The 27,641-nt window shown below is 48.7% G+C and overlaps 1 protein-coding gene across 1 annotated transcript in view; it reads right to left on the bottom strand.

The window, feature by feature from the left end:
* The window catches only part of CACNA1B (calcium voltage-gated channel subunit alpha1 B), a 484,205-nt gene that overhangs the window by 288,365 nt on the left and 168,199 nt on the right, over positions 1 to 27,641 (bottom strand). Inside the window, exons 4-5 of the mRNA XM_039506170.1 lie at positions 9,405 to 9,496; positions 5,184 to 5,336 (exon numbers count right to left, since the gene is read on the bottom strand). Coding sequence (XP_039362104.1) covers positions 5,184 to 5,336; positions 9,405 to 9,496 — 245 coding nt within the window. The remainder of the gene's footprint in view (positions 1 to 5,183; positions 5,337 to 9,404; positions 9,497 to 27,641) is intronic.

The following is a 27,641-nucleotide window of genomic DNA, read 5'->3' as shown; positions in this document are numbered from 1 at the left end:
TCTCAGTTATAAATCCAGGATAACACCATTGATTTCAGTGGGATTATTCTGGATTTTTACACTGGTGTAACAATGCAGAATTGGCCCATAATCTCTAGTGCATGTTTCAAAGGACTAGGTAGGCGTCTCAAGGAAAATTCAGAAATGGGTGTGGTGTCTTCTTCTCTCGAGACGATTTTGAAGCCATAACTTCTGAAGTCTGGTAAGCAGGGAATGGTGAATGAGAATATGTGCAAATGGGTGTGAATAAAAGAATTCTGTGTCAGCCACCCATGAGTGCATGGAAGATTATGGAGAGTGGAAAATATATCACATATTGACTGAAAATCACACACTAATGTGTGGGTCTGTCTTAGACTTTTGCCTGGTTTTCATCAAAACAAAAAGCGTCTTTTCCATAACCTCAGAACAGCCCACTGTGCCATATTACTAATGCTGTGTCGAGGTGAGCCACTCATACACCATGAGCTCACCAGCTTTCTGAATTACTGCTCTTTGCTTCTTGGTTTCCATAAGAATCCCAAGTGACTGTTTCATTTGGGGACTGGGAACAAGGCCAGGCCTGAATCCCCCTAACTCCCGAGATCCCCAGCCCTACTACTGTTGTAGGGATGCAGCTCCTTGAGGAGGTTCATATTTCCACCCTGAAGTCAATGTTCAGAGCAAATGGACCTGAGCTTGTTAATGCACCTCTTCTGAGATTAGGCATTTAGGTTTAAAATGCTGGGTTGATTAGATTAGCGGGATGCTTTGCTTTCCCTGCACACGAGGGATTCCAGATCCAGGAAACCCCGCCCGCTGCCTTTTCAGAAACGCCATTGCTCCGTTTCCGATCGGAGGGAGCGAGCGAGGAGGGGAGGAGAGGGAACTGGGTAGAATCAATTTCTGTAATTCATCTGCAGATGAACACATTAACCACAGAGCAGAGAGCTGCATGGTGCCCTTTAACAGAGACTCCTTCATATGCTGGTAAGGTGGAGGCTTTAAGGAGGTCGTAACCTTCATTCTGGAGCTGGCCCTGCTTCCCTCCTGTCGAGATGCCAGATGCCATGAGGTATGGTACTCACAAGCTTCTGGCTGGGTTCCCAGGTCCATACTTGTGTGCTAAGTAACATACCCAGCAGTGCTAAGCTGGGTATCTTACATCACATGCCACACACAGGGCTCAGCCTTCCGCTTGGCCTAGAGATCTGTCAGTCATAACAACATCGTGATGTTGCTCACCAAGATGGCTCCCAAATGACCATGGATGGGACTGTGGCTTTTTTTTTTTAAAAAAAGAAGCTACAAACATTAAACGGAAAAAACCCCAGCAACTACCTAACACTTTCCCTCCTTTGCCCCACCCACCGAACCCGTCAAAGGCTGAGAATTCTAAGTGGCGCTCTGCCAAGGGCATAAAGAAGAATATTACGTGATGCTTAGACCAACACCTGGTCACTTGAACCTTCTGTTCCCTGGGCCCCCTGGTTCTCACCTCTCCCCATCTCCAATCTACTGCAAAACACCACCACTCTAGCCATCTTCTTTAGCCAGGGCTCTTCCCTCCTCATGCTCACTCGTTGGCAGTCTCCTAGTGTAACCCACCAGTGTAGACATGCTACAGGTCTCCCTCTATTCCAATCCACCTAGGATGTGAGTTGTTACAGCTCCCCCTCAGGGCGTGCTGGCTCTTTAGCCACTCATGATTTCCACTCTGGAGGTTCCCAGTTCAAGCCCCAGTGCGTCAGCCCAGACAACGGCTGTCTCACTACCACATCAGATCCTCCTCCTCACCTGCGAGGCCCCAAACAGTCTGACTCCCACCTTTGTCTCTGCTCCCATATCCTTGCAATTGTCTGTCATCTCACATCTCCCCAGTTGCATCCCCTCAGTCACCCTGGAGAGCTAGGGCCAGACTGTCCGCTGCCCTGACCCCATGCTGCCACTTGCACCCCAGTCATTCCCAGGTGGATTCAGGAGTTTTTCACACTCCGTTTGCAATGGCATATATGACTCCACACGGCATAAGGGAATGGAGAAACCGGCCCCTGAAACCTCAGCCCCTTTTCTATCACGTGAGCTGCAGGGTAAGCTTGGGCAAGTTACTTCCCTTCTCTGTGCCTCTATTTCCTCAGCTAGAAAATGGGGGTAAAATAGGAACAATCCTAGCTGTTATCTAGCACTTCTCTTCGGGAGATCCCCAAGCACCTTACCCAGAAGGACAGTATCATTACTCCCATTGTACAGATGGGGAAACAGACACAAAGGGAAGTGATTTGCTGAGGTCAGCCAGTCACACACTGACAGAGCAGGGAACAAGAAATCATGTCTCCTGAGTCCCAGTCCAGTGCTCTAACCACCAGGGAACACTGCCTCCCATGCTGCTGCTCAGTGGCCTTGTGCGTGTGGTCGATGGAAGTGATTTCTGAGCCCAGAACAGAGCTGAAAGCCCCACATCATTCAATGGCCAGGCAGCCTTTTTAAACCTATTTAAATAGCTACCCAGCTCACAAGGGGGGGGGGGGGTTGTAAGGATCATTTAACTAATAGCCATAAAGCTCTTTGAAAAGGCAAAGCTCTATAGAACTGCTTACACTGCCATCTCCACTTGGGAAAGATCTTCCACTCCCTGTCCAGCAATATTGTTGTTATTACCCTTTTGAATTGTGGTCGCATCTCTGAGCCCTAGTCCTGGACCAGAACCCCACTGGGCTGTTGTACAAACACAGAACGAAAAGACAGGTATCCCCTTCCCCCACAAGAGCTGTTCATTTAAATAGCCCTCTTCCCCTCCTACAAATCCTTTCTTGAAATCCATTTCTTCCAGGAATCTTCTTGCTTTCCTCTGGAGTCAGCTCTCTGCAAACCCCCTTACCTGGATCATTGTGCCAGGTTTCGTTTACCTTACCCAGTAAGTGTCCGGAACAAGAAAAGTATCTCACTCTGGGTTTGCAAAGCCCTGTGTCAATGTAAGATACTATTGTAATAGAGTTTTTACAGAATTGCCAAGGGCCTCCCAGAGCATTGGATGGGACACTCTTATTACGCTTCATATAAATCTAAATAAATAAATGCAACAGATGGTTAATGATAATCATTGAGAAGGTTTTTTGGATTGCAAGCTCCTTGGGGTAGGAACTCTTTCCCTGTGTGATTCCACACCATCTAATACAACTGGACACCATGTTAATGAAAAGATTAAAAACTGATGCGGGGAGGGAGGGGAGGAGAGAAGAAAACGTTCTGCATTTTTCACAGTTAAATTGCACCTCAAGCAGCTATTCTGATGTTGCACCTGCCCTTAGTTAAGGGTCTCTGGGTGTCCGGGCCCTACTCCTCTATTTTCTAGGGTTTATTACACAGCGGTGGGTAGACACATGTCATTTTCACTGCAGGGTCCAATTTCCCATTTCCAGGCCACAACATTTCTTATGGCAATTGCCAGGTTTTATCCTTATCCTTGATCTGGCCTTTTATTAACACGCTGTGAGGGCTTTCTCTCTCTCTAACCACAGGTGCTGCATGGCTGATCGGACTGCGTGTAATGGCAGGGCTGCCCCGGGGGACTATGGAGTCAGTGCAGCAGATGGGAGGGGTCAGCGTGTGGACACTTTTCACAGCCCTAGCTGTGGGCACACCGCCCGGACACAGGGTATGCTGGGCAGACTGTACACTCTGTAACACAGCATCCTAAGGGCCCAGCCATGTCGCCCTTACAAGACACTGGTACTTCAACATCCCCAGCCATGCTCCGGCAGCCTGCCTCACACTCTCCCCAAACCCCATGCAAATGCTTCCCTAGCCACCTCCTTCTTAGGCCTCTCTGTTTCCTACACGACTGTGGTCATGCCATAGATTCCTCCTTCCTCTCATCTGCCATGGCCCCTCATTCTTTCCCTTCCTTCTCAGCTTCGGCCTGCTCACACTCTACTCCCTCCTTCGTCTCTCCCTCAGCCGGGTTCTGAACCATCCCTCTGGCCCTTTTTTCCTCTCTGACTGATTTTTCCATCTGTCCCTGTCTCTCCTCATTCACAGGGACTTCAACCATCACATCGATGGCCAGTCATAGCTGGTGACCTTCTAGTTCCTCTTTCTCCCCAACTCTGGACTGTCCCTCTCACTCACCTTCATGGTCACGCCTTTGGCCTGCCCTTCTCAAAGCTCCATCCAGTTCTGACTTCCCTCTCTGTGAAGTCCTTCACCCTTGTGTCCTCCTCCCAGAATTTTCATTTGTCTCTCTCTCTGACTTCTCTGCTGCTCGCTGTCTGTCCCAACCCATGCTTCATGCTATGGTGTTGTCTCTTACCCCAGAAACCTCTAGAGATCTCACAAATAAACAGCTGCACATCAGAACCCCAATCATCTTGAAATCAAGACTCACTGCATCCAGCCAGCGCCATGAGTGCCTGGCTGCCAGTTACAATGCAAAAGTGACACACACACAAACACTGAGGGCCTGAGCTGCCTCTGACACACGCTGGTGTAAACTGGGAGTAAATCCATCCAAGCCAGTGGAGCTACAGCACTGTGAATGAGAGGAAAATCTATCTGGTTGCCAGTGCGCATGTGTGCACCCAGGCGTTCTGCGGCACTGAGAGAAGGTGGGCTGGGAGAGAGACAAGGAGTGGAAGGGGAAAAAAGAAAACAGAGCAGGATGAGAAATACTAATATAGAAGGCTGTGGTTTAATCAGCTAGAAAAAAGCCAGAAAACACTGAGAGGAAAATAAGAATCAGAAAACTAACTTGAATGGAGAAGAGAAATTGAAGAAGACTGAATGAACGTAGAGACAAACCTGGAAATTGTATTCATCATCAAATGTTACACACAAATTAGCCTGGAAAAAACAGAAACAGACTCAGTACACAACAGTTTAGGACAGGAAGTGAAGAGTTCTGGGCCAGTGAAGTTGCACAGACTTATACCAGCAGAAAACTGGCCCACTACCTCCAAGTCAAACTGCAGGGTGAATAAAGGAGACAGAAGGTAATTATGCCAGCTGGAATTTTGCCAGGATACCTCCGGGTGAAGGGGTCATCACTAGACAAGCTCCTGGACTTTGGCTTTAAGTCTCATCACAAAAAACCCTGTGGAATTCAACTGTCCTTACGTAGGTCACTTCTCTGAGAGACGACACTAGGCCCTCAAACGGATAACGTGTGCCCTGCTGACTTACTGAGGGAACAGCAGCAGCTCACTCACCTGTTTCATTCGAGAAGCAGGTTTTATGAAACTTCCCCATGTAGAACTCCAGCCCAATGATGGCGAACATCACAATAGCAAAGAAGAGAAGCAGCCCGATCTGGAGCAAGGGCACCATGGCCTTCATGATGGATTTGAGGACAACCTGCAAACCTGTAGGAAGCAAGGAAATTATTGTAGTCAGTGACTGGAGGAAAAGGAGGTTTTTTTGGAGGGCAGGGGAGTTTGAATTTTTAATAAAATGCTCTGGATTGGCAATGTCCTGCAATGCCTCTTTCTTCTAGGTCATCGATTCAAAGCTCTCCCTGCTCAGTAAGGATTAAGGCTCCGAACCAGATCCCATCAAAATCTTCCAATTAGCATCAGTGGGAGCCAGGCCAGGTCCTAAAAGCTGTTCAGTGGCTCATGTGAAACGTGTCGGTGGTCTCAAGCCAGTGCCCAGAGCATGGGTCCAAATACCCAAAAAAACTACAGCCACAATTGGCGTGAATTTAGCACTCTCGTTTCCCACAGAGGCCAAGGAGTCAGTGGGTCAGAGAGAGCATCGTGGCAAGTCATAGGCACTGGGGCAGGTGGGGAAAAGCGAGAATGCTTTACAGCCTGGTAGGCAGCACACTCGCCAGGGAGGTGGGAGACCCAACTTCAAGGCTCTACTCCAGAGACTATAATTATCGATAAAGAGTGGAACAGCTTCAAGAGAGGAGTTTGAGAAAGCCCGATACCAGAATATCCCATTGCCATGTGTGCAAGTGTAAATGCCTGCTCTGCCTCAGGCAGAGAGGGGAAATGAACCTGTGTCTCCCACATCCCCACTGAATGCCCTAACCTGGGGGCTAAAGCTTATAACGGGAGCCAGCATCACCACCACCACTGCCTCCTCCTCCTCCTCCCCTCCCCTGTCATTTTTAGGACTCCTTTCCTTTGCTTGTGACAGACGCCTGGAAAATCAAAACAGAATTTTCAGTTTGGTTGAAACGATTCGGCAAACTCCACACAAATTTGCAAATCGTTTCAGTCTAACCCCAAGTGCATTTTTCAGTGACTAAATGATTCATCGGAAAATTTTTGCCCTGCTTTAAGTGTCACTACACCTAACGTACCCATCTTGTGGCTAACCAGAGGCCTGCAATCTCTGGGGCTTCCAATCTTGGGCCTTTTCACCAGCACTCAAATTCAGTTTCAATTAAAACAGGGGAGAAAAGAGGAGAAGGCAGAGAGATAAAAGTGTCAGATAATTTTATGCTGATGTGCATAAGGAAAGCAATGCCCTGTTAATCACCTGTTTAAAGCTACCTTGGCTGTGGGGCCCACACTGGGGCAATGGGAATGAAGGATCATCCTTGTCCCACTGCCTTGTAAAACTTAAGTGAGGTCAACACAGAAGTGCACAAAAAAACACTCTTCTGGGCTGGGAAAAAATACAGACACATGGAGGGAGCATAGGACAGCATACAGCACATCTAAGGACTGTGTGTGTATTGTGGGGGGAAGAATTATAAAGCTCTCAGGTGCCAAAGCAGCCTTTAAATTGTATAGCAGAGCTGCCTTAAATCTATCCAGGGCTGGCTCCAGGCACTAGCCCAGCAAGCAGCTGCTTGGGGCGGCCAACGGTGAGGGGCGGCACGTCCGGGTCTTTGGCAGCGGGTCCCTCACTCCCTCTCGGAGCCAAGGACCAGCCACCGAATTGCCGCCTAAGACTGAAGCAGCAGCGGTAGAGCTGATCGTGACTTTTTTTTTTTTCTTTTTGCTGCTTGGGGTGGCAAAAACCCTGGAGCCAGCCCTGAATCTATGGCAGGGGTGGCCAACCTGAGCCTGAGACAGAGCCAGAATTTACCAGTGTACATTACCAAAGAGACACAGTAATATATCAGCAGCCCCCCCCCCCCACCAGCTCCCAGTGCCTCCCACCCACCAGCAGCCCCACCAATCAGCATCTCCCCTTCCCACCCAATCAGCTGTTTCATGGAATGCAGGAGGCTGTGGGGGGCGGGGGAAAAGCGAGGGCACGACAGGCTCAGGGGAGGGGGTGGAGTGGGGGCAGGGCCCATAGAAGAGCCAGGGGTTGAGCGGTGAGCACCCCCCGGCACATTGGAAAGTTGGTGCCTGTAGCTCCAGCCCTGGAGTCGGTGCCTGTACGAGGAGCCGCCTATTAACTTCTGAAGAGCCGCATGTGCCGCCGGAGTCACAGGTTGGCCACCCCGATCTATGGTATTGCACTGGTCTATAGTTACGACTCTGCTCAAGGGGCGGAAGAGTTGTGGCTGGCTGGATTAAGTTGAATGTCTGTTTTCATAAGGCATAAGTGCCTGTGAAACAAAACATGGCAGTTTTCTCATAGGTAAGTATCAAAATGGGAGATTCTCTCCCACCAGATAATCAGTTTAAGAAAGCTGGCTGGGGCTCTAGTGTATTCCATGGAAGGGTGTAATGTTGTGGTTACAGTGAGGTGAAATTCACCCCTACGCAGAGAGCCAGCACACAGCCGCTGTGCCATGGAAGTCCCACTCACACTCTCAGAATAGGGTGTATGCTGGACTTAAGTGGTGCATACTCCTTGTGCTGGTCTCAGGGCTGCCCAGAGGGGAGGGGGGCAATTTGCCCCGGGCCCCGGTGGGGGGTCCTTCACTCGCTCAGGGGCACCTGAAAAACTCTTGCGGGGCCCGGGCCCCCGGAGCTTCTTCCGCTCCGGGTCTTCGGCGGCAATTCGGCGGCAGGGGGTCCTTCCGCTCCGGGACCCGCCGCCGAAGTGAAGACCTCAGGCCCCCTGAATCCTCTGGGTGGCCCTGGCTGATCTCTCTGCTCAGGGATGCCTTTATGCAATGGAGAGGGTGAGTTGCTCTCCTTTAAGAAACTCTCGTATCTGTGATCTCACCCTCCCTGCGGTTCCTATATGGGATCGTGGTTATTTTATTCAACTTGCTTTGGTTTTTCATATGAATTTCATGCTAGAGAAAGGTGCCGGATTTACAGCCCTGGGGAGTGGAAGCTGCTCTTCATCCACCCACAGCATGGGCAATGGCAGGACAATCCTTCCCCACACTGTCAATGCACCTCACGAGTGGGCTGGGAAGAAGGGTCAGTCATTGGCCTAGTGGATAAAGCACTAGGCTGGGATGTAGGAGATGTGAGTTCCAGTCCCAGCTCTGATTTATCAAGTGATCTTACACAAGTCATTTCAGCTTAATTTCCCCTCCAATGCTTTATCCTGTCCATTTACATGGCCTTGTACACTCAAAAATCACTTGTTGGTTGGTGCTTAACAGATCAAGGGCATTTCCCTTATTAATTTCAAATACAGATTAATAAATAAACGCCAGCTTGCCATGAGCCCTTTCCTTCTGGATGGGAAATGCCTATGTAATCTGTGCTCCCAAAAGGACACTGCTGTCTCAAGTTTCCAGCACCAGAGGCAGGGAAGCTCATTCCCCATCAGAGCTGCACAGCCCCTGGTGTTTTGGCTGCAAGAAACCATCTCTGGGGCGGAGCTGAAACACTAGGCTGCTGTCTGAGCGGAGGAGAAGGATGCTAATGAGTTAATGTGGATGAACAGCTGAGCTTCATGTGAGTGCATCCCATTTAAAAGGGAAACAATTTCCTCTCACTGCCTCATGCTGCATGGAAAATGCTTCAGTTCCAAATTCAGAAAGGGAAAAAATGAACAGATATCACTAGGATATCTCCTGTATTTCTACACCATCACCAGAGCATCTGGGCACTTCAAACTAACACAAAGTATCAAGTTGCCTATGGTGAAAACCTGATTATAGAGACTGTCCCTTTATCTGCCTTGCCCTTACCTGGTGTTACTTACGGGCCTGAGTAACATGGGAGGCCAGACCTGGTGTTCACTGCCTGAGCTCCAGCTAAAGATCTCCCTTGGAATTCTAGCACTGGGGTGCCAGTAGGTTGGCAAACTTGGCATGTGGCAGTGCTTGGAGTACTGATGAAGCCCCAGAGTGAAGAAGTCTCAAGCACCAAATCTGTGAAGTTCCAATCCCGGGGCCTAATATGGTAGCACTTTGCACTCCCTTTGCATAGGTGTAAATGCTGACACAAGACACAGAGCAATGGAAAATCAGGTCCCAGGCATGGAAAGCCAGGGCACCCCAGTGCGTTAGGAAGCAGGGGGAAGATTATATAGTCCAGAGGACACAAACCCCAAAGGCCAGGGGACCTTGCTGACAACGACAATGATGTTTCAATGGTTCTCGTTACACTTACTTGGGATTCCTGACACCAACTTCAAAGGTCTCAATACCCGAACGGCTCGCAGGGTTCGTAGGTCAAAATCAGCCCCAGCGGTGGCTAGAATCCTGATTTAAGACACAAATAGGGGTGGGTGTGGGGAAAGGTGAGAAAGAGAGAGAAATTGAATTAAATGTGAGTTTTCCAAAATACAAATAAATGAAGCATGATAACAAATTCAGGCCACCTAGGACTTTATGGTAGTCATTACACTGTATTCAGTAGCCAGTAAAAACATAAACATACAATGCATATCTGCCTGCTCCTGAGTCACATATCCCTACTACTCGAGCTAAAGGAAAATCTCCATTAGCCCTCAGCAATATAGAGGCTATGACACACAGTTGAGCAGTTCTGATTCCATCCAGTAGAGAGGAGTGCCCCATGCACACAGACACACAAATACCAGTGCATTTACATAACACAAGCATTGCTTTTTTTTTTTTAATGGTTTTTACTTTTTGTTTTATCTGATTTTGATGTTTTCCATTTAATGTTGAACAATTTTACCTCCTTCAGTTACATGAGTTCAAAATTATTAACTCAGCCTTCTGGAGTCACCTGCCTTGCGCTTTAGGAGATTGCTGAGTCACCCCCACAAGACCTTGGGTGTGGTGAGGAATTCACACAGCATACAACCTTGAATTTTGAAAATTTCCAAGTATGAAAAATTTCAGACACCTCTATAATTGGTCCAAAAATCAAGAAGCTAGAGGAATTAAGAAAAAAAATTCTAACTTTTCTCACCCATTCCCCATCCCACCACAAACGCCCCCCCCCCAATTCAGAATGTTGATGACATTTTGAAATTTGCTCAGGCCTCACAGTTGGGGTCATATTTTCAAGAGCTCAGCTCCTATCGTGCACCTAGTACGAAATGTGCCTCTAATAGGGCTCTTTTGAAAACTGGCCCCCAGTGTCCAGAAATCTGCAGGTCAATTACATCTTCAGCTGATGGTCTCCATATCTACCTACTGCATCAACTCCAGATGGAAACAACTATAGAGTTGGTTGAAAATTTTCAAATTCTGAAATTTCAATTCAATTTCAACATTCAGGGAGGGGAGAAAATAGTCCAAGAAAATTTCATTTTCCCCCTTTTTCCCCACCCAAGGTCTTATGGGGGAAATGGGGAAGTTGGCCAGCCTCCAAGTAAAGAAAGATGGCTCCTTCTTCCATTTCCAGTGAGATGATAGGGGAACACATCCCTCTGTCACACCATAAATTATCCCCAACAAGGCTATAGTGTGAGACGCTTTATTAAAGACTCCATAATGCTGATGATTTCTTTGAACTAAAGCAGTTCCTGTTGTGTTTACTCTGTATGTGTGTAAATGTAAGTTTGGTCCAAAACACCCTACTTTAGAAAAAGTAAATCAACAAGAAAAAAAAAAGTAAAGTCTCCCTGAGAGAGCATGGTGTGAGCATCTACCCTGTAACAGTCTGCAATAACTCTGAGAACAAAATGGTTGCCATCTTGGCAGGCAGTCAGTTCATAGACACTAGAAGGCATCATCCACAGACAACGAAAAGGCATCACAGTTTCAGGCTATCCTGAGTGCACCACATTTCACTCCAGCACCAAGGGAAGAACAGAGGGCATAGGATCCAAAAGGCATCAGGAATGCAATCTTCCCTGAGCAAGAAAATTGGAACCCCTAGTTGCCAGCCAACTTAGACACTCAATGCCCCCTCAATGACAATAGTAATTACTGCAGCTCTTCCTTTGGTGTTTCAACAACGAAAATGTTAAGATCTGGGGAAGGAAGATCCTCTGTAACACATGTCCACTGCAGAAAGCAGCTCAGAAGGGGAAAGCACCTCACCAATTCCCTCTTGATCACTCCCTTTAAAGTCATTGTAAGCAACATCCGTTAATTTTTGATAGGATTTTGTGAGGCTACTTTAACAGAGGGAACAAAAGGAAGGTGCGGATGAACTAGCCCGGCCAATGGAGTCTGCAAGAGCCAATGTTACACAGACCCAGCCATTTTTAGCCATTCTTGCTTCCTGCCCATGCAGCCATCATGTCTGTCATTGTCTCCTTCCCAGACGGAAAAAATATCCCCGTGCACAGAGGTCAGTAAAGCAGCCTGGCCCAACATCATGCAGATCTGTTCATGCGCTGCCCTTTGCCACTGGAGAGCTGGGTTCAAATCCTGTCTTAGGAAAGCAATTAAGGGGCGGGAAATTCTTGACAATACAACTCTCTGCCTAGTGATCTACATAGGCCTCAACTATTAAAGGGACTCAACGCTAGGCTCAAGCAGGAGAGGTTCCTATGCAACCAAAGCGCTGATGAGACAGCTCAGGATGTTATTTCCATCACCCCTCGTCTATGATTCTGTTGAAACGGAGGCTCATTTTAGTCCATCCCCGGACACGTGCCCAGATCACAAACCCGCTAAGCAATGCAGCACAATTTACACTCTGTCCAAAGGACTTGGCTAGCAGAGGTTGTCACAAGTAGCATTAAGATGTATCACCAAAGCTGTGAGAGATTCCAGCAGTTGTAATAGCATAGCCGATGCTTTAGGTCAGGGGAAAGCCATACAAAAGCCTGGGACAGGAATAATCAAGGGTTTGGAAGACCAGGACGGGGCCCTGTCTACACCAGAAAGGGTCTGCTGGTATGGGTAGATCGGCAAACCCTCCTAGTGTAGATGCAGCTGATACAGGCAAAAGAGTGCTTTTTACTTGTATAGCTCATACAAGTCCCCAATGAAATAAACTAAACCAACACAAGGACTTCTCTGCTGTGTAACTGCCTACAGTGGGGCTTTTGCTGGCAGAGCTGTGTCAGCAACATCACACCCCTGCTAGACAAAGCGATGCCTGCAGAAGTTTTCAGTGTAGCCCCAGCATGCAATACATTGGGGAGCCCAGGACTCAAGGAGCAGGAGGTGCTAAGTCAAGATCTGAGTGCCTGGGCAAAGCAGGGTGAGAGCCCCGTCCAGGCGTAGCAGGGGCTGAACGAAGGGAGCTGGGGGCACCAACCCACGTTACAGCTGTCTCTAGCCACTGTGACTAGCACTACATCTTCCCAACGAACTGGAGCAACCAGAGAACATATTGTGAGTGACTGTCATCCGAGCCCAAGCTAATGAATATTCACCTCTACCTCGATAGAACGCTGTCCTTGGGAGCCAAAAAAAATCTTACTACGTTATAGGTGAAACCGTGTTATATTGAACTTGCTTTGATCCGCCGGAGTGCGCAGCCCCGCCCCCCCAGAGCACTGCTTTACCGTGTTATATTCAAATTCATGTTATATCGGGTGGCGTTATATCGAGGTAGCGGTGTAATTTAAACCAGGGGTCGGCACCTTTCAGAAGTGCTGTGCCGAGTCTTCATTTATTCACTCTAATTTAAGGTTTCGTGTGCCAGTCAGACATTTTAACGTTTTTAGAAGGTCTCTTTCTATAAGTCTATAATATATAACTAAACTATTGTTGTATGTAAAGTAAATAAGGTTTTTAAAATGTTTAAGAAGCTTCATTTAAAATTAAATTAAAATGCAGAGCCCCCCGGACCGGTGGCCAGGACCCGGGCAGTGTGAGTGCCACTGAAAATCAGCTCGAGTGCCGCCTTTGGCACGTGTGCCATAGGTTGCCTACCCTTGATTTAAGCCAATAGCTACCACATTCAGAGGCATCGAATTTGAAGCTTTCATGCTCACACTGCCATTCTCCTTCCTCCCCCATAGGGTGACCAGACAGCAAATGTGAAAAATCAGGACGGGGGGCGGGGGGTAATAGGAGCCTATATAAGAAAAAGACCCAAAAATCAGGATGGTCCCTATAAAATCGGGACATCTGGTCACCCTACTCTCCTCTCCCCCACCGTGCCAGTGCTCATGCGTCAAACCTTTGCAGCATGGCAGCGCCATACACTTCACACCTTAACCATCTGCCTTGGCTGCGCCTGCCGAAGGTGCACACGGCCTCCAGTGCTACAGGCTGAGAGGAGCAGCCCTTGTGCTCTCAGTTTGCTTTCAAACTTGTTGGAGAGAGACTGGGAGTGAACACAGGAGAGAGCCGATTAGTCCCGCGGCACCAGTGAGTGCCCCAGTGACAGCGCCGGCTGTCTCGCTGCTCAGAGGCGCCTCTTCACTCCCCCGCCGTGTTCTTAAGAGGTTTGAAGTGAATAAAATCTCCCTGCTTTGTGGCTACCCCCGCTTCCTGCACCCCCTTTAGTCAAGGATCTCCGCCACTCGCCTACCCTGTGTTGTTAATAACCGTTTGCCCTACCCCAGTGTGTGACAATACAATTCCTGTAAGGCACTTCTCCGAATATTCTGCACTAATGCCATTTCTCCCACATCATTGCATGACAATATACAGCTCTGCCATTGTGCTGTTTTGCAGTTCTACATGGAGAATAATACCAATCCCCAGTGAAGGGAAGGATGTAATTAACTGAAGGCTTCTGCTAACTTCATAAAATTCACATAAATTCTCTCTCTCCCCTCCCCATGCCCTGAACTCAAGCTGTAAACCCTCAGAACCCTTTGTGGGCTGTGCTGGAGCAAGAAGGATTATTAAAAATGGGGGAGAAAGGGAGAGATCAAACGAGCCAAGATGACAAGCCTGACTTGAAAATCCTGCGGAAGCTTTCCTGTCTGCACGCGTAACAAGTGAGAACAAAGAGCCACTAACTGAAGAGCCGGAGCTGGAGGAGGAAATTGACAGTGAGAATAAAAATAGAGGGAAAGAAGTTTTTAAGAGGTGACTTAGCAACAAGGGAAGAAAATTGGGGCTGTACCTTTTCATGCTCCTTGATGAGTTATAAGGACATCTTGATGATTTGTAGGTTTGGGGTGGGTGGTTTGGGCTTGTTTTTTACTTTAGAAATAGTAGGTCTTGACTTCCCTGCTGGAGGACTCTGTGGAGGACTGGGAAAGCAGTGGGATTATGAAAGCACAAGAGACTGAAAGCTGAGCAGTTGTGTCAGGAAGGGACTTTTACTCAAGTGTGATGATTAGAAACTGACAATGGAGCTACAGCACAAAGTCTTCCTAGAGAAACCTCGTTTTATTGTGAGGCAGGTGTGGCAACAGATTTACCCCCATAGCTGTCTGCTGGCCTGCACGTTCCCCCTCATTGCGACTCCTACAGAATATTGAAGCATTTTGGAACTACCCGAGTAAATCAAGAACTGCTCAAGTCAAGAAAAAAATCCTTGGGATCTGCAATTATATCAGTCCATCTAATCCAATACCCTGTCTCCGACAGTGGCCTGCCAGTACCAGCTGCTTCAGAGGAACATGCGACAGACTCATGCAGTAGGCAGTGATGGGATAACCTTCCCCCAGGAAAGGCTCCTCCCTCCCAACCTCAGTAGCCACAGGTTGACTTATGCCCTGAGCACGAGATCTGCATTCCTTCCAAAACTACTTTATTTTTAAAATATTTCCTATTGAATCCTGGATGGTCTTATTATCCATATAAATGTCTAATGCTCTTCAAAAATCCTGCTGCACTCTTGACTGCAATAGCATCTTGTTGCAGTGAGTTCCGCTGTCTAATCGTGAATTGTGTGAGCAGGCTGAGTGAGAGACCAAAAACTCTTTTCTCATGAGCCAATGTAGACTTGTAACAAAGGTGTCCAAAGATGAAAACGTAGTGCTTTATTCCCCCACTGCCCAACAGCATTGCACTGCGTTATCCCGTTGTACCATCGCTTGACTCAACTAAACTTCACATCTCACCTCCCTCCATTAAAGTGCTCTCTGGCCAATTTCTGTCCTCAGAGGCCAAGGCCCATTTATGAGAAATACGTGACATCTTCTGTTCCAGTGGTCCCTGGGATAATATGTAAAAAAGCTTATTCCTCTGGTTATAAAACAATGCCAAGGGGAAAAAGTAAAAACTCAGGGTAAATAATTGTCTGTTTTCATTTCCGGGGGACTCAGTATATTTACTGCACTAATACAGCGAGAGACACATTGTCACCCGATGCCAGGGATTTCATGGAGACATGATCGTGAATCTTCTTATTGAATCGCTGATCAAAGACAGTCGCAAGAAAAGGCCAGAAAATGTATTCGAACTGAGCCTCTGGATCTGTAAAGCCTGAGGCGAGGAGGGTTGGAAAAAGCTAACCCTCTTCTTCAGAGCTGCTGCTATCTTACATTCATCCTGGCTTTACAGCCTTTTAGCAGATTTAGTTCATCTTTTCCATTTGATCCCGTGAGGACCGGATGAGAAAGGCTTTCTGCTCTTTCTCCATAGGTGGATGGGGGAGAGGAATGAGGGAACTAAACACGGGGAGACTTTCTGAGTTAAGTGCCAAGAATAATGATCCTAGATAAGGAGCTTTCTGTGAATGCCTCTGCTTAAATGACACCGTGGGTCCTGCTTCAGCAGAGAATAATCACTGAAGCTCAGGGTTAGAGGAACATGCAGATGATTTGGCATGTTTTTTTCAGCCTAAACCCCGGGTGCCGTTGATAATGAGATAAGTTGCAATGGAGGGGACCAGGGAGAGATTGCCACATGAGAATTGTAACTAGAGTTGTGAGAAATTCAGCAGCCTCAGTCTAGAAGTGTGTGTGTGTGGAGGGGCGGGGAGGTCATGTCAAACTGCAGCTGAAACCACTGAGATGGAAAAATAACCACAGCATCGCCCCTCTTCTGAGCACTGTCAGATGTCAGGGCCTTTCAGCTCAGTTTCCCGTTAGAGGAGAAATCAGTGGCATAGATGCTGGGTTTTTTGTTTTTAACATAACTGGTTTATTTATGCTCTATACACCACTCCTAGAACAGAGGTGAGCCCAAATGGTGTGTAGGAAAACCACTCTTTCAGCGACTGCAGTCCGACACCAGAATCCAGTTCCCAGGGAGCACCTTTGGCTCAAGAATTGACTCGAGGTAGAGAGATTAAGGCAGAGAGTCAGCTCTCTTGATGCTTGCAACAGCTTCCCTTGGAAGAAACTCCATCACAAATCCAATCAAGAAGACAGCAGTTTTTCAAAGACTGTACGCTGCTCACACAATAAGAAAAAGAACTTTTAAGATTATGTGTAATAGCCCCATGTGGCGACATCTGTCCTAATAAATACCAATAATCTCCATGCGGCATTTTCTTCTTGGTCTCAGATCTCTTTTCAAAGATAGGTATGTGTATTATCCCCATATTATGTATAAGGCAACGGAATATAGCGACTTGCCCAAGACCTTATAACAAAACAGTAGCAAAACCAAGTTTTGGACCCAGATTTTCTAGCCCCATACCAAGTCATCTAAGACCCAGAGACCTCCATCTCCTGCTTTGAGACTGAAATCCATGCAATATCACCGAGTTCCACAATTCCTCTGCTACAGCTGGTTGAATAGTATGTGTTTGGCACATGCAGGCCACTTTGTTGGTCTATGACTCGTTTGCAAGCCATGCCTGACTGCTGTCAGTTGTATTCGTTCTTCACAAGAACTGGCGGACTAGCTTGGATAACGAATGTCCAGACTCTGAACCATTCATTGTATCTATTCATGCTTCAACACCAGACTCATTCGGTGCTTCTACCCCAAGCACCTTCACGTTTTCTCCCATGTTGCCCCTTCTGCTCGGAAAAGCTGTCTCGGGCATATCTGTAAAGTCACCACCCTGACCCTCCTTGGAACTCACCTCTGCCATAATACATACAGGACACAAACCTTACAGCAGCTAGGCAGATGGTAAATTGTGCTTACTGCACCTGATGGGCTATGTGCATCATTAGTCAATTATTTTTGTCACCTTCTGTCCCTTACCCTGACCTGCTTGTTTGTTTCATCCACCAGTTATGTCTTGTCTTCTCCATTTAGTCTGTAAGCTCTAAAGTAGGCACTGTCATTTATTGTATGTTGGTACACAGCTGAGCATAAAGGTATTACTGATCACATGTAGGACTGGTGGAAATCTTTTCATTCCAAAACCAATTTTTAAATGAAAAAAACAGCCCATTTTTAACATGAAAACGTTTCTCGCAACATTTTCCGATTTTTCTAGGACGCTCTCCCCCACCCTGCCAAAAATATATAATCAGTTTTTGCAAACTGGTTTGAGGTTTTTCATCAAAACCTATTTAAAAAAAATCAGCAGAAGTTGTAGGGAAAAAAAATATTTTTGTTCTTTTCTTAACCTTTTCATGGAAAGTATTTACCATTTTCCACCAGCTCTCATCACATGGCACTGCTTTCGCTCCCTGATTGGACAACTGAAACATTTCAACAAAATAGGGTGACCAGAGAGCAAATGTGAAAAATCGGGACGGGGATGGGGTGTAATAGGCGCCTATATAAGAAAAAGCCCTGAATATCGGGGCTGTCCCTATAAAATTGGGACAGCTGGTCACCCTAGAACAAAAGCATAGTGAGTAGCACCTTTCTGGTACAAGTTGATGAGACTTTCAGGGTTTGTGAATACCAGCAGCTGGCTGAATTTGAGTGTGATCAACAGTCTAGCCCCACAAACGGCAGAGTCTGGAATTAGAGACCTTTATTCGGAAACACAGACCAGCTCCAGTGTCTACCCCACACCATAAATCACTCTAAGCTCAGCCCCGTGGCAGCAGACTCCTAAACTGTTCCATTCATGTGCTGCATCTGAACTTTTCAGGGGAATCTGCCCTATTTCGAGCAAGACCAAGTGACTGTCACTTGCTTTCTGGTTTATATATATTTATTTATATATATTTATACGCCTATCTCATAGAGCTGGAAGAGACCTTGAAAAGTTATTGAGTCCAGTCCCGTGCCTTCACTAGCAGGACCAAGTACTGTCCCTGAAAGTGTGTGGTTACCTCCCCCCCAATCCCTAAATGGCCCCCTCAAGGATTGAACTCACAACCCTAGGCTTAGTAGGCCAAAGGTCAAAGCACTGAGCTATTCCGTGTTTCAACAGAACCAGCACCACTCAATAGGAAATATCAAGAGGAAGGGCATGTATGCACCTATGCACTAGCCAGTCCATTTGTGTGAGAGCGCGATACCCACCTACTCTACCTGGCAAAGACGCCTTTTAGGCATCCTGAAAGTCAATGAGAACCTGATGCTCGTGAAAATGAAGAATTCATACTACTCACTTTGACCTAGGCCTAACATATGGCCAGGTGCTATGCAAGGTTACTACACACAAGGTTTGATTCTCATCTCACATCATACACTATTACATGAGTGTAATCCCATTGTCTTCAATGGGGTTACTTCTGCTGTATGACAATGGGACAAAGTCAGGTCCACAGCCTTGCTACTGCACCTCGGTGCTGACCTGGAACAATTCCTGCTACTCCAGACTTAGAAACACCAGAACTGCCATTCTAGTCCATCAAATCATTTATCCTGTTTCCAGTAGTGGCATATTCCTGATGCTTCAGAGGAAGACTAAAGTCTTCCAAAATGCAGCTGAACCAACATGCAAAAAAACTTCAGAAACAGAGTTCAAAGAGAATCTGCAGAACTAAAATTCATTTGCAAATTTAACACCATTAATTTGGGCTTGAATAGGGACTGGGAGTGGCTGGCTCAGTACAAAAACAACTTTCCCTCTCCTGGAATTGACACCTCCTCATCAATTACTGGGAGAGGACCACATCCACCCTGATTGAATTGGCCCTGTCAACACTGGTTCTCCACTTGCGAGGTAACTCCCTTCTCTTCATGTGTCAATATATTTATGCCTGCATCTGTAATTTTCACTCCATGTGTCTGAAGAAATGGGGTTTTTACCCATGAAAGCTTATGCCCAAATAAATCTGTTAGTCTTTAAGGTGCCACCAGACTCCTTGTTGTTCTTGTGGATACAGACTAACATGGCTACCCCCTGAAACATGACAACATGCAATGTGACTCTCCCCCAGGAGTGTAGCAATTCTTGCCTTCCTGATCCCCGCAGTGATCCAGTGATGTTCCCAAGAGCAAGATTTCATCACCCCAGTCACAGTACATGTAGATACAAATATATTTAACTCCTGTTATCCCACACTTGGACCTTACTTGAGAAGAGACTGCTGAGTCGTACACCACTTCTGTCACCAAATCCTGGTGGGTAACCTGGTGGATGTGGACTAACGGGATAGTGGATGAGATCAAACTATTTTTCCCCCACTTGTGACCTAAGAACAGATCCGAAGGCAGGTCAGTGGCAGTGAAAGGCTAGCGAATGAGTTCTTGAACTGGATGTTAGGATGCTGGCAGTGGTTTTGCTCATGTCTACGAGGCTGGCTTGCCTCCAAACTCAAAAGACCACTATGGCATTGCGGTCAGTCTCTCTCTCTCTTCCTTACATTCTTGTTCTCCCAGCTATATCACAGATTTCCAGGAGAGCACTGACTGCACCATCTGGAAAGATGCCCTCTGCTAGTCAGTTTGATTTCGTGGGGTGTGAGCTTTATCTTGGCTGCTGAAGGCAAGCAGCTGACACCAAATTCGGGCAGACAAATAGATTAGGAATGCTAATCACTGCTGTATAATTTATAGCACCGCCAGTTTCATCTGTGGGTTAGAAGACTCCATATTAGAGACTTCCCTAACCATCGACCTTAGTAACCCTCTGACATACATGCAAGCACCCGGCTTGCCTGTTCTTCGTTGGACGGCTGACACAAAGGAATCCAATCCTCCAACCAGACCTCTGCACAGTGCTTTTCTAGCCATCCCTTCGTCTGCCTGCCCAAGGAGCCTTAGCTCTAATTTTATCTAACCCCTGTCCATGGCAATGCTAGTTCACAGCCATTGCCAAGCAGGACAACAACCATTTGCCCCCACCAACATGGGATTACAATGTTATATACAAAGTGTGCAACGGCTCCCCAACACTTACGAGCTTCACGACTAAGCCTGCTAGCCCACATGAAAAATAACTCTGCAGCCAGCCCCCCCAAACCCACTCTACCCCCAAAGCCACCCCAGTGCAATTCAAAGGTAGATAACAGTTAGCACTGTTTATTGGTATTTCTTATTTGCATGACACTAGCACCTCGATGCCCCAAACGAGGTCAGCGAGACAGTCCCCACTCTAAGCTTACAAATTAAATAGACAAAGGATGGGCAGAAAAAGACCCAGAGAGGCAAAGTGACAAGGGGAAACAGAAGCATTCAGGGGAAGGAGCTGTTCTGCTCCCTGACCCCAGCCACCCCACTCGCTCCAAGTTCCTGCACATCCTGGGTGGGTTTCTCAAGCCCTGATTATATATATTAAACACCAGGCTTCAGTACAAAGATACTTGGCCTCGATATATAATGTAAACATCTCTCCTCATTCCATCATTAATCTGCACCAGCAAATAAAATGCAGAGACACATTCTTGGAGGCACAGAAGCAGGGCAGAAAGTCACCCGTGGAATACATCAATCCCTATGGATTGATCTTTAGGAATTAACTGAGCTCATCTGACCTGGGTACTCCATGAAAATCCCAAGCTGGTGTCTGGCACATTCCTAAAATAAGCCACCACAACTGCCCCACAAAAGGAAGAGTCACAATTAGGGTGACCAGATGTCCCGATTTTATAGGGACAGTCCCAATTTGGGGGTCTTTTTCTTATATAGGGTCCTATTACCCCCCACCCTCTATCCTGATTTTTCACACTTGCTGTCTGGTCACCCTAGTCATAATGGAGTGACATCAGGCTTCAAAATCCCCAAAGAAGCTACTGAAAGCCAATCTCCCGAGCATGATATCTGGAATAGATTTTGCCCCTTGGGAGGACCCCCACAGACCCTCCCATTTTTATGATGAGAGCCAGAAGAATCCTGAGACAGGCTATTTTCAAATCCAGCCGAGCTTTTGCAGGGTGTGCAGAGAGCCAAGGGACAGAGCTGCTCCCAGGAGCACGGGCACATGTTGGTTCAATCATGTGTCTTGTGATCTTGCCTTGTTTGACACTAGATAAGGCAGGACTAACAGCCAGAGCCCCCAAAACAGCAAAGGGGACTTTTCTTCCCACTGAACATGAAGGAAGCTGGCAGAGAGGCTTGGCCAGCCGTGTTTTCCTGACTTTGCATTGGGAAAACAAGCACGGGAGAGTTAAAACCCATCCTGCATTTGGATCTAGCCAGAAAGTAGGTCACGCTCCACCTCGCTACATTAGCATTGCAAAGGGAGACCTAGCTGCCTTTTTGAAACTGGGCATGGCAGAGGGTTTGTTCCTGGGGTATGTGACGGGGGAGACGCGAGGGGCCATGACCCCAGAGAGCTCTCCCGGAGCCGCTGAGTGTCACAGCTCTCAGGCTCCACGCCCCAGACCCCGCTATGGATCTCTGGATCCCCGCTGGAACCGCACGCGTGCAGCACAGTTGCAGTTCCTCATCTCAGCCATGAGGGGCTGCCTCTCCCATGGCGGGAACGAGGGTGGATGGAACGAGCTAGAGCAGGGCACATGGACACTGGGGGTGGGGGAAGGTGCGGTCTTAACTCGGTTCAGATAGAGAAGACCAGGAACTTGACTTTTACCTGGTTTAGCACCTCGAGTTTAACCCCACGCTTCCCTACAGGCTTTAACTCAAGCTGCTAATCCGAGTTTAAAGCAGAGTTGCCATGTCCTCACTGCTGCTTCAACCCCAGTTAAGAACGCACTGTTTGTTTTCAGTGTAGACGTACCCTTAATATTCTCCTGGCAGGCAGGTGGGAGTAAGATGGGGGGGGGCACGTGGCATGTGGAGAGGTGCGGGGGCACATGAGGAGGCAGAATGAGGGGGGATGTCGAGCAGGCACAGGGGGAAAGTGGGAAGAAATGAGACAAAGTCATAAGCAAAGAGAGAGGGATTAGGACACAAAAGGGGAGGAAGGAAAACAAGGAAGCCTGAGCAGGTTCTTAGCATTGCTGTTCCCGTTTACCGAGTGTTCGCTTTGCCCCTCGTTTTCTCTCTGTGCTTCAGAAGGTGGTTCAGCCGTTGCTAGGATTTTTTTTTTAAAAGTTCCCCAACCTTTGGATGGAGGGGGGCACAATCCCCCCAAACCCCTTCACGTCCAGGCAGGGGGTGATACCCAATCCCCATAACACCTCCCCTTTGGGCTCCATCACCTTCATTCCCTTTTTGGAGACGTTAACAGGGCCCAGTGGCCCCTCATCCTACTGCGTGCGCCTAAGGGAGAGCACTGGAGAGCGGAGGACAGGGATGGGGGTGAGACACAACCACACGTGTTTACTCCAGGTTGGAGAGCAAGTCGCCCCTCCCCCCCCATCCAAATCTCCCAGGCTTCACTCACGCCCACCCTATCACCTGAGGAGCTCCTCGGAGCGTGCCAAGATATGCTCCCCTCACCACATACTGCAGAGCAAACCGGGGGGCGGGGGCTCTCTCGCTCCCTCTGACCACGTTCCCTTTGCAGCTGCATGTGGAACATAGGGTGTGGGTTGGTTTGTTCTAACATCTGCCACGAGGCCTGATGCTCCTGGGTTTCCTCTCTGGGGCTGGGACAAAACGGTCTTTTTTCTCCCTACGAAGAAGCTACCTACTTGTCCTCACTACCTCCCCTCAGCTTCCATGGGCAAGAAAACAGCCACCAGAGCTGATCCTAGCCAGGGCATTTTCAGCCTCCTTCAGAAGGAGGGAGAGAGGAGGCAACAGGTGGAGGAGGAAACCGCATGGGGTGGAGGGAGCTGCGGATGGGACTAATATCCCATTTCTTCACCAAAGGCCCTGTCCTGAAGCTCTTTGCTCAGGCCTTTCTTGTGCAAACCTCTCACCAAACGCAAAGGGGGGTTTTGTGCGAGGCAAGTCTGAGTCAGGGCGTAGAGGAGTCATCTCGCCATTCGTGTGCCCCCTCGTGGCTGGGTACAGCAGAGCCGCCCTTTGCTTTCTAGCGTCCCCTTGCTGATGGTCACTCCAGTCCCCCGGCAGTCTGCATCCTGCTCTCCGAAGCCTCTGACACAGCTTCCCCTCCCGCTTCAGTCTAAACACCCCTCTCTCTGCCTGTAGCCCTAAGGGGAAACTCCCAGCCACCGCTCACCGAGGACTCCTCTCTGGCCTCCTTTCCCACAGCCCTGTGCTCCTTCCCTTAGGAAAGCCCAGCTCCATCCCCGCTGGGTTTGATCACCAGCTACGCTACCACCCATCTGGTGGCCTAATTGGGCTCAAGCTCTGGTTAACCCATTGTTAACCAGTGTGGGGTTTATACACCCTATCGCAAAGGAGTGTCAGGGTCTGGCCCCAAGCAGGAGTCGTTTCGTTTGGCTCTTATTTTTTAAACAGGGCCATGCTTATCCCCCCCCCAGGTATGGTTAGCTAGGTCGTGCTCCCTCCCCTGTTGGTTTTTGTCCTGACCCCTCATGTCCAATGATTTAGACTGTAAACTCTTTGAAGCAACTTTTTTTATATTCTGCATTTGTACATCACCTACCACACTGGGTCCTGGACCATGGCTGGGGCTCCTCGGCACTACCATAGTACAAATCAGAAATGATAATAATATATCTAATACTACTATATTGCCACTGGGAAGGAAGGAAGGAATGCAGCCCTCTGAACGCGGTATGTACTTATCCCTGATCTTTCCTTCCAACTAGAGCTGAATAGATAATGCAAAACAATGGACAGGAATATTCATTTGAGTATTTCATAATGGCCACACACCCCTCTTTTGCGTTCGCTTTCCTCACACATTCAAGCCGTCCTACTTTAGTGACACAATCACATACATGAGGATTTGCAGAAATGGAATATTGTCCTTCGCGCCCCAAAGTGCTTGCGTGCTCAGCCAGTCAGGGAACATAAACACCGCCATGTAACTGACCCGAGCAATCAAAGCCAAGAGCCGTGATCAGAATTTCAAATATTTCCTACTAGTCCATGGAGTACAAAACCAAAAGGAAATCTGTTGAATGCATTCAAGGCGGCCCTCATCTGCTCATGGTTATTCCATGAGCAGACAGAGAGGCCAAGTTTGCCGCAGATCATTTGCCCAGCTTCACTTCCTACTGTACTTCCATTGGAAAGATCTCCTTCATAGTCCATGCCTGCATACGGGCTCCCTGGCATGGTGCCCCAGCACAGCACAAACAGAACAAACCGTGAGGGCCTTGCTGCCATAGGTGTGTCGTTAAACAGCTCTGCTTCCCTGCCTTGTCATTGTGCTTGCAACCCTCTCGGCTGAAGCACATTGGGAGCTGTGCTGTATACAAGGGAGGGACTCATGTCCTTCTAGCTTGTCGCATCCCATTGATTTTCCAAGAGAAAGCCAGCAGGGATGCTAACCTGCCACTCTAATGCACAGCCAAACACAGCTCTTTGTCAAGTAATGAGAAACCACAAGCAGCTGTGCCAGCCACGCTGCATTACAACAACCTGAAAGAGCGCTCAGCCACCATTTCCCACTCAAGGGAAGAACACCGAACACGTTCTGCTTAGTGAAGGTGGTTTTCTTTCATGGAAGAACAGGTGGCTCACAAGCCAGACTATCGCAGTTTCTCCCGCCTGGCACCAGGCCGTGCAAAGCAATGAACAGTCACTGGCATCGAGCAAGGGCACACTGCTGACTCATATCCAGCTTCTCATCCCCTGTAATCCCCAGGTCCTTTTCTGCAGAACTGCTGCATAGCCAGTCGGTCCCCAGCCTGCCACAGCTGCCTCTCTGGATCCTTATAGAGACCAGCTACCTTCTATCAAGCCTCATCACAAAGCCGTTAATGAGGCACAGGTAGGGTTGCCAACTTTCTAACTGCAGAAAACCCAAACACCCATTCCTCACCCCTGCCCCCCCTTCCTCACTCCATCTCCCCTCCCTCCGTTGCTTGCTCTCCCCCACCTTTGCTCACTCACTCATTTTCACGGGCCGGGGTAGGAGGCTGGGGTGCAGGTGGGGCTGAGGGCTCTGGCTGGGGGTGCAGGCTCTGGGGATGACAGGTGTGAGGTGCAGAAGTGGGCTCTGGGCTGGGAATGAGGGGTTCAGAGTGGGGGAGGGCTCCAGCTGGGGGTGTGGGCTCTGGGGTGGGGCCAGGTATGAGGGGTTTGGGGTGCAAGAGGGGGGTCTGGGCTGGGGGGTGGGGCCAAGGGGTTGGGATTGAGGGAGGGGGCTCTGGGCCGGGGCAGGGGGTTGGGGTGCAGGGAAGGAGGGGTCTGGCTGGGGGTGCGGGCTCTGGGGTGGGTCTGGGGCTGAGGGGTTCAGGGTGTGGGAGGGGGCTCAGGGCTGGGGTAAAAGCTTGGGGCACGGGAGGGGGTGCGGGCTCCAGGCAGCTCCCAGGAAGCGGTCAGTATGTCCCTGCAACCCCTAGGTGCAGGGGTAGCCGGGCGGCTCCGTGCACTGCCCCCACTCACAGGCACCACCCCCGCAGCTCCCATTGGCTGCAGTTTGCAGCCAATGGGAGCTGCGGAGCCAGCGCTTGGGGGCAGCGCATGGAGACCCCATAGTTGCCCCTCTTCCTAGGAGCCAAAGGGACATGCCAGCCACTTCCCGGGAGCCATGCAGAGCCGGGTAAGGAGCCTGCCTTAGCCCCGCTGCACTGCCAACCAGACTTTAAACGGCCCGGTCGGCAATGCTGACCTGAGCCAGCAGGGTCCCTTTTCGACCAGGCATTCCAGTCGAAAACTGGACTCCTGGCAACCTAGGCAGATAGACTGGGCCTGCTACCTCTTAAAGGGCCCAATCCAACCTGTGACAGGTATCTGGGGATGGCTGTCATGTGGATCAAAGCCCATGGGTGCTGTGCTTCTCTCAAGCATGAGGCCTGCCTGATCTTTCACCCCAAGTGTTCTGTTAGGAACCAGAGTCCCCGAAGAATCTAGCTCGTGATCTTAGTTCAGGCATGTGGCATGAACGTAACAAGACCAAAAGGATCCTACTATATGGCAAACCTGCCAACAGCAGGTCTTTGTGAGGGTCTCCTGCGGGAGGAGCCATCTCTTTTAGAAGAGGAGGAAGGAGCTGAGGTTCCTCTCTTCAGAGCTTAGCAGGGTCTTCAGGCGACATCTCCTGGAGTCTTATCTGCAGCAAGACCTGACTGGCTCTACATCCCACCACTAGGAACCACTCCTCCCCAACTCCTGCCTGCCCCCCTGATATGCCCTGTCTTCCCTCATGGCCAGGCCCTGCCCTCTCCCTCAGGCCGGGACACTGCAGGGAAGAAGGCACTGAGCAAGCAGACAGGCCCATATGTTTCCACTGCATCTTCTGTTCCAACCTGTCCGATTAAAGCAGCAGTTCTCAAACTGTGGCTCAGGACCCCAAAGTGGGTCACAACCCCCCTTAATGGAGTCGCCAGGACTGGCCTAGACTTGCTGGGGCTAAGGGGCCAAAGTCCGAGCCCCAGCGCCCATGGCCAAAGCCTGAGGACTTCAGCCTGGGTGGTGGGCTCCGGTTACAGACCCCTGCCTTTGGCTTCAGCTTTGGCCCCCTGCCCAGAGCGGTAGGGCTCGGCTTCTGCCCCCTCCCCCCCCCCCTCCGCCCAAGGCAGTGGGGCTCAGGCTTCTGTTTGGCCTGTGGAAGAAGCCTCCTGCACTGAGATTCGGCATTGCTAACCTCCAAGCCTTTGAAAATCATGAGTTCAGCCCCCCAAAAATCATGAGATTAAAAAAAAAAAATCTTGTGATTTTTAAGGCAAACAACAACAACATTTGGGGTCTGTTTATTGGCCTTCTTATTTCTAAGCCTTTAAGGTGCAACTCAGATCCTGTCAGCTTTTCTCTGCAACCAAGCCAGATAGAAACTTTTCAATGAAAGCAGAAATTCTCCTCTAATCACCTGACTCCAGGAGCTGGGCCTTCACAAACAGCACTAGATATCACTAGACTCATGATAAAATTGTGAGAATTGGCAACCCTGGGACTCATCTCATGTCTATTAACACTCACCTCTGTGTAACTCTCATAATAGTCTGAGAACAGGAGAGAGTGGATATGTTTTTTTTGCCAGAGTCATTACAGCAACCGTGTAATGTTGTTCTAAAGAAGAGACAGTTTGCCAAGATATCTACAATATTGTGTATTCCCTCCATCTGCTTCTATTAAATAAATTCAGGGCCTTATCTGATATAATGAATGGAAGTTGGCAATAATTGTATAGCCATCCGGACAGTGCTTTAAACCCAGCGCAAGCAGGGCTGCTGACATGAGGAAGACAGAATCGATCTCTCTGACAAGAGAACAAAGAATTGTGACTTGTTTGGGGTTTTTTTTTTTTTTTTTTTAAAAGGTCGTTTATCCACCTCAGCTCCTCTGCAGGTGCATTCTAGGAGGTATAGTTCATGCTGGTGACCACCCCACTGTTCTGGGCGCTGAACAAACACACAAGAAACGA

The sequence above is a fragment of the Mauremys reevesii genome, linkage group 19 (assembly GCF_016161935.1).
Source record: "Mauremys reevesii isolate NIE-2019 linkage group 19, ASM1616193v1, whole genome shotgun sequence".
Classification (NCBI taxonomy): Eukaryota; Metazoa; Chordata; order Testudines; family Geoemydidae; genus Mauremys; species Mauremys reevesii.
This window is presented reverse-complemented; position numbering and strand designations above follow the sequence as displayed.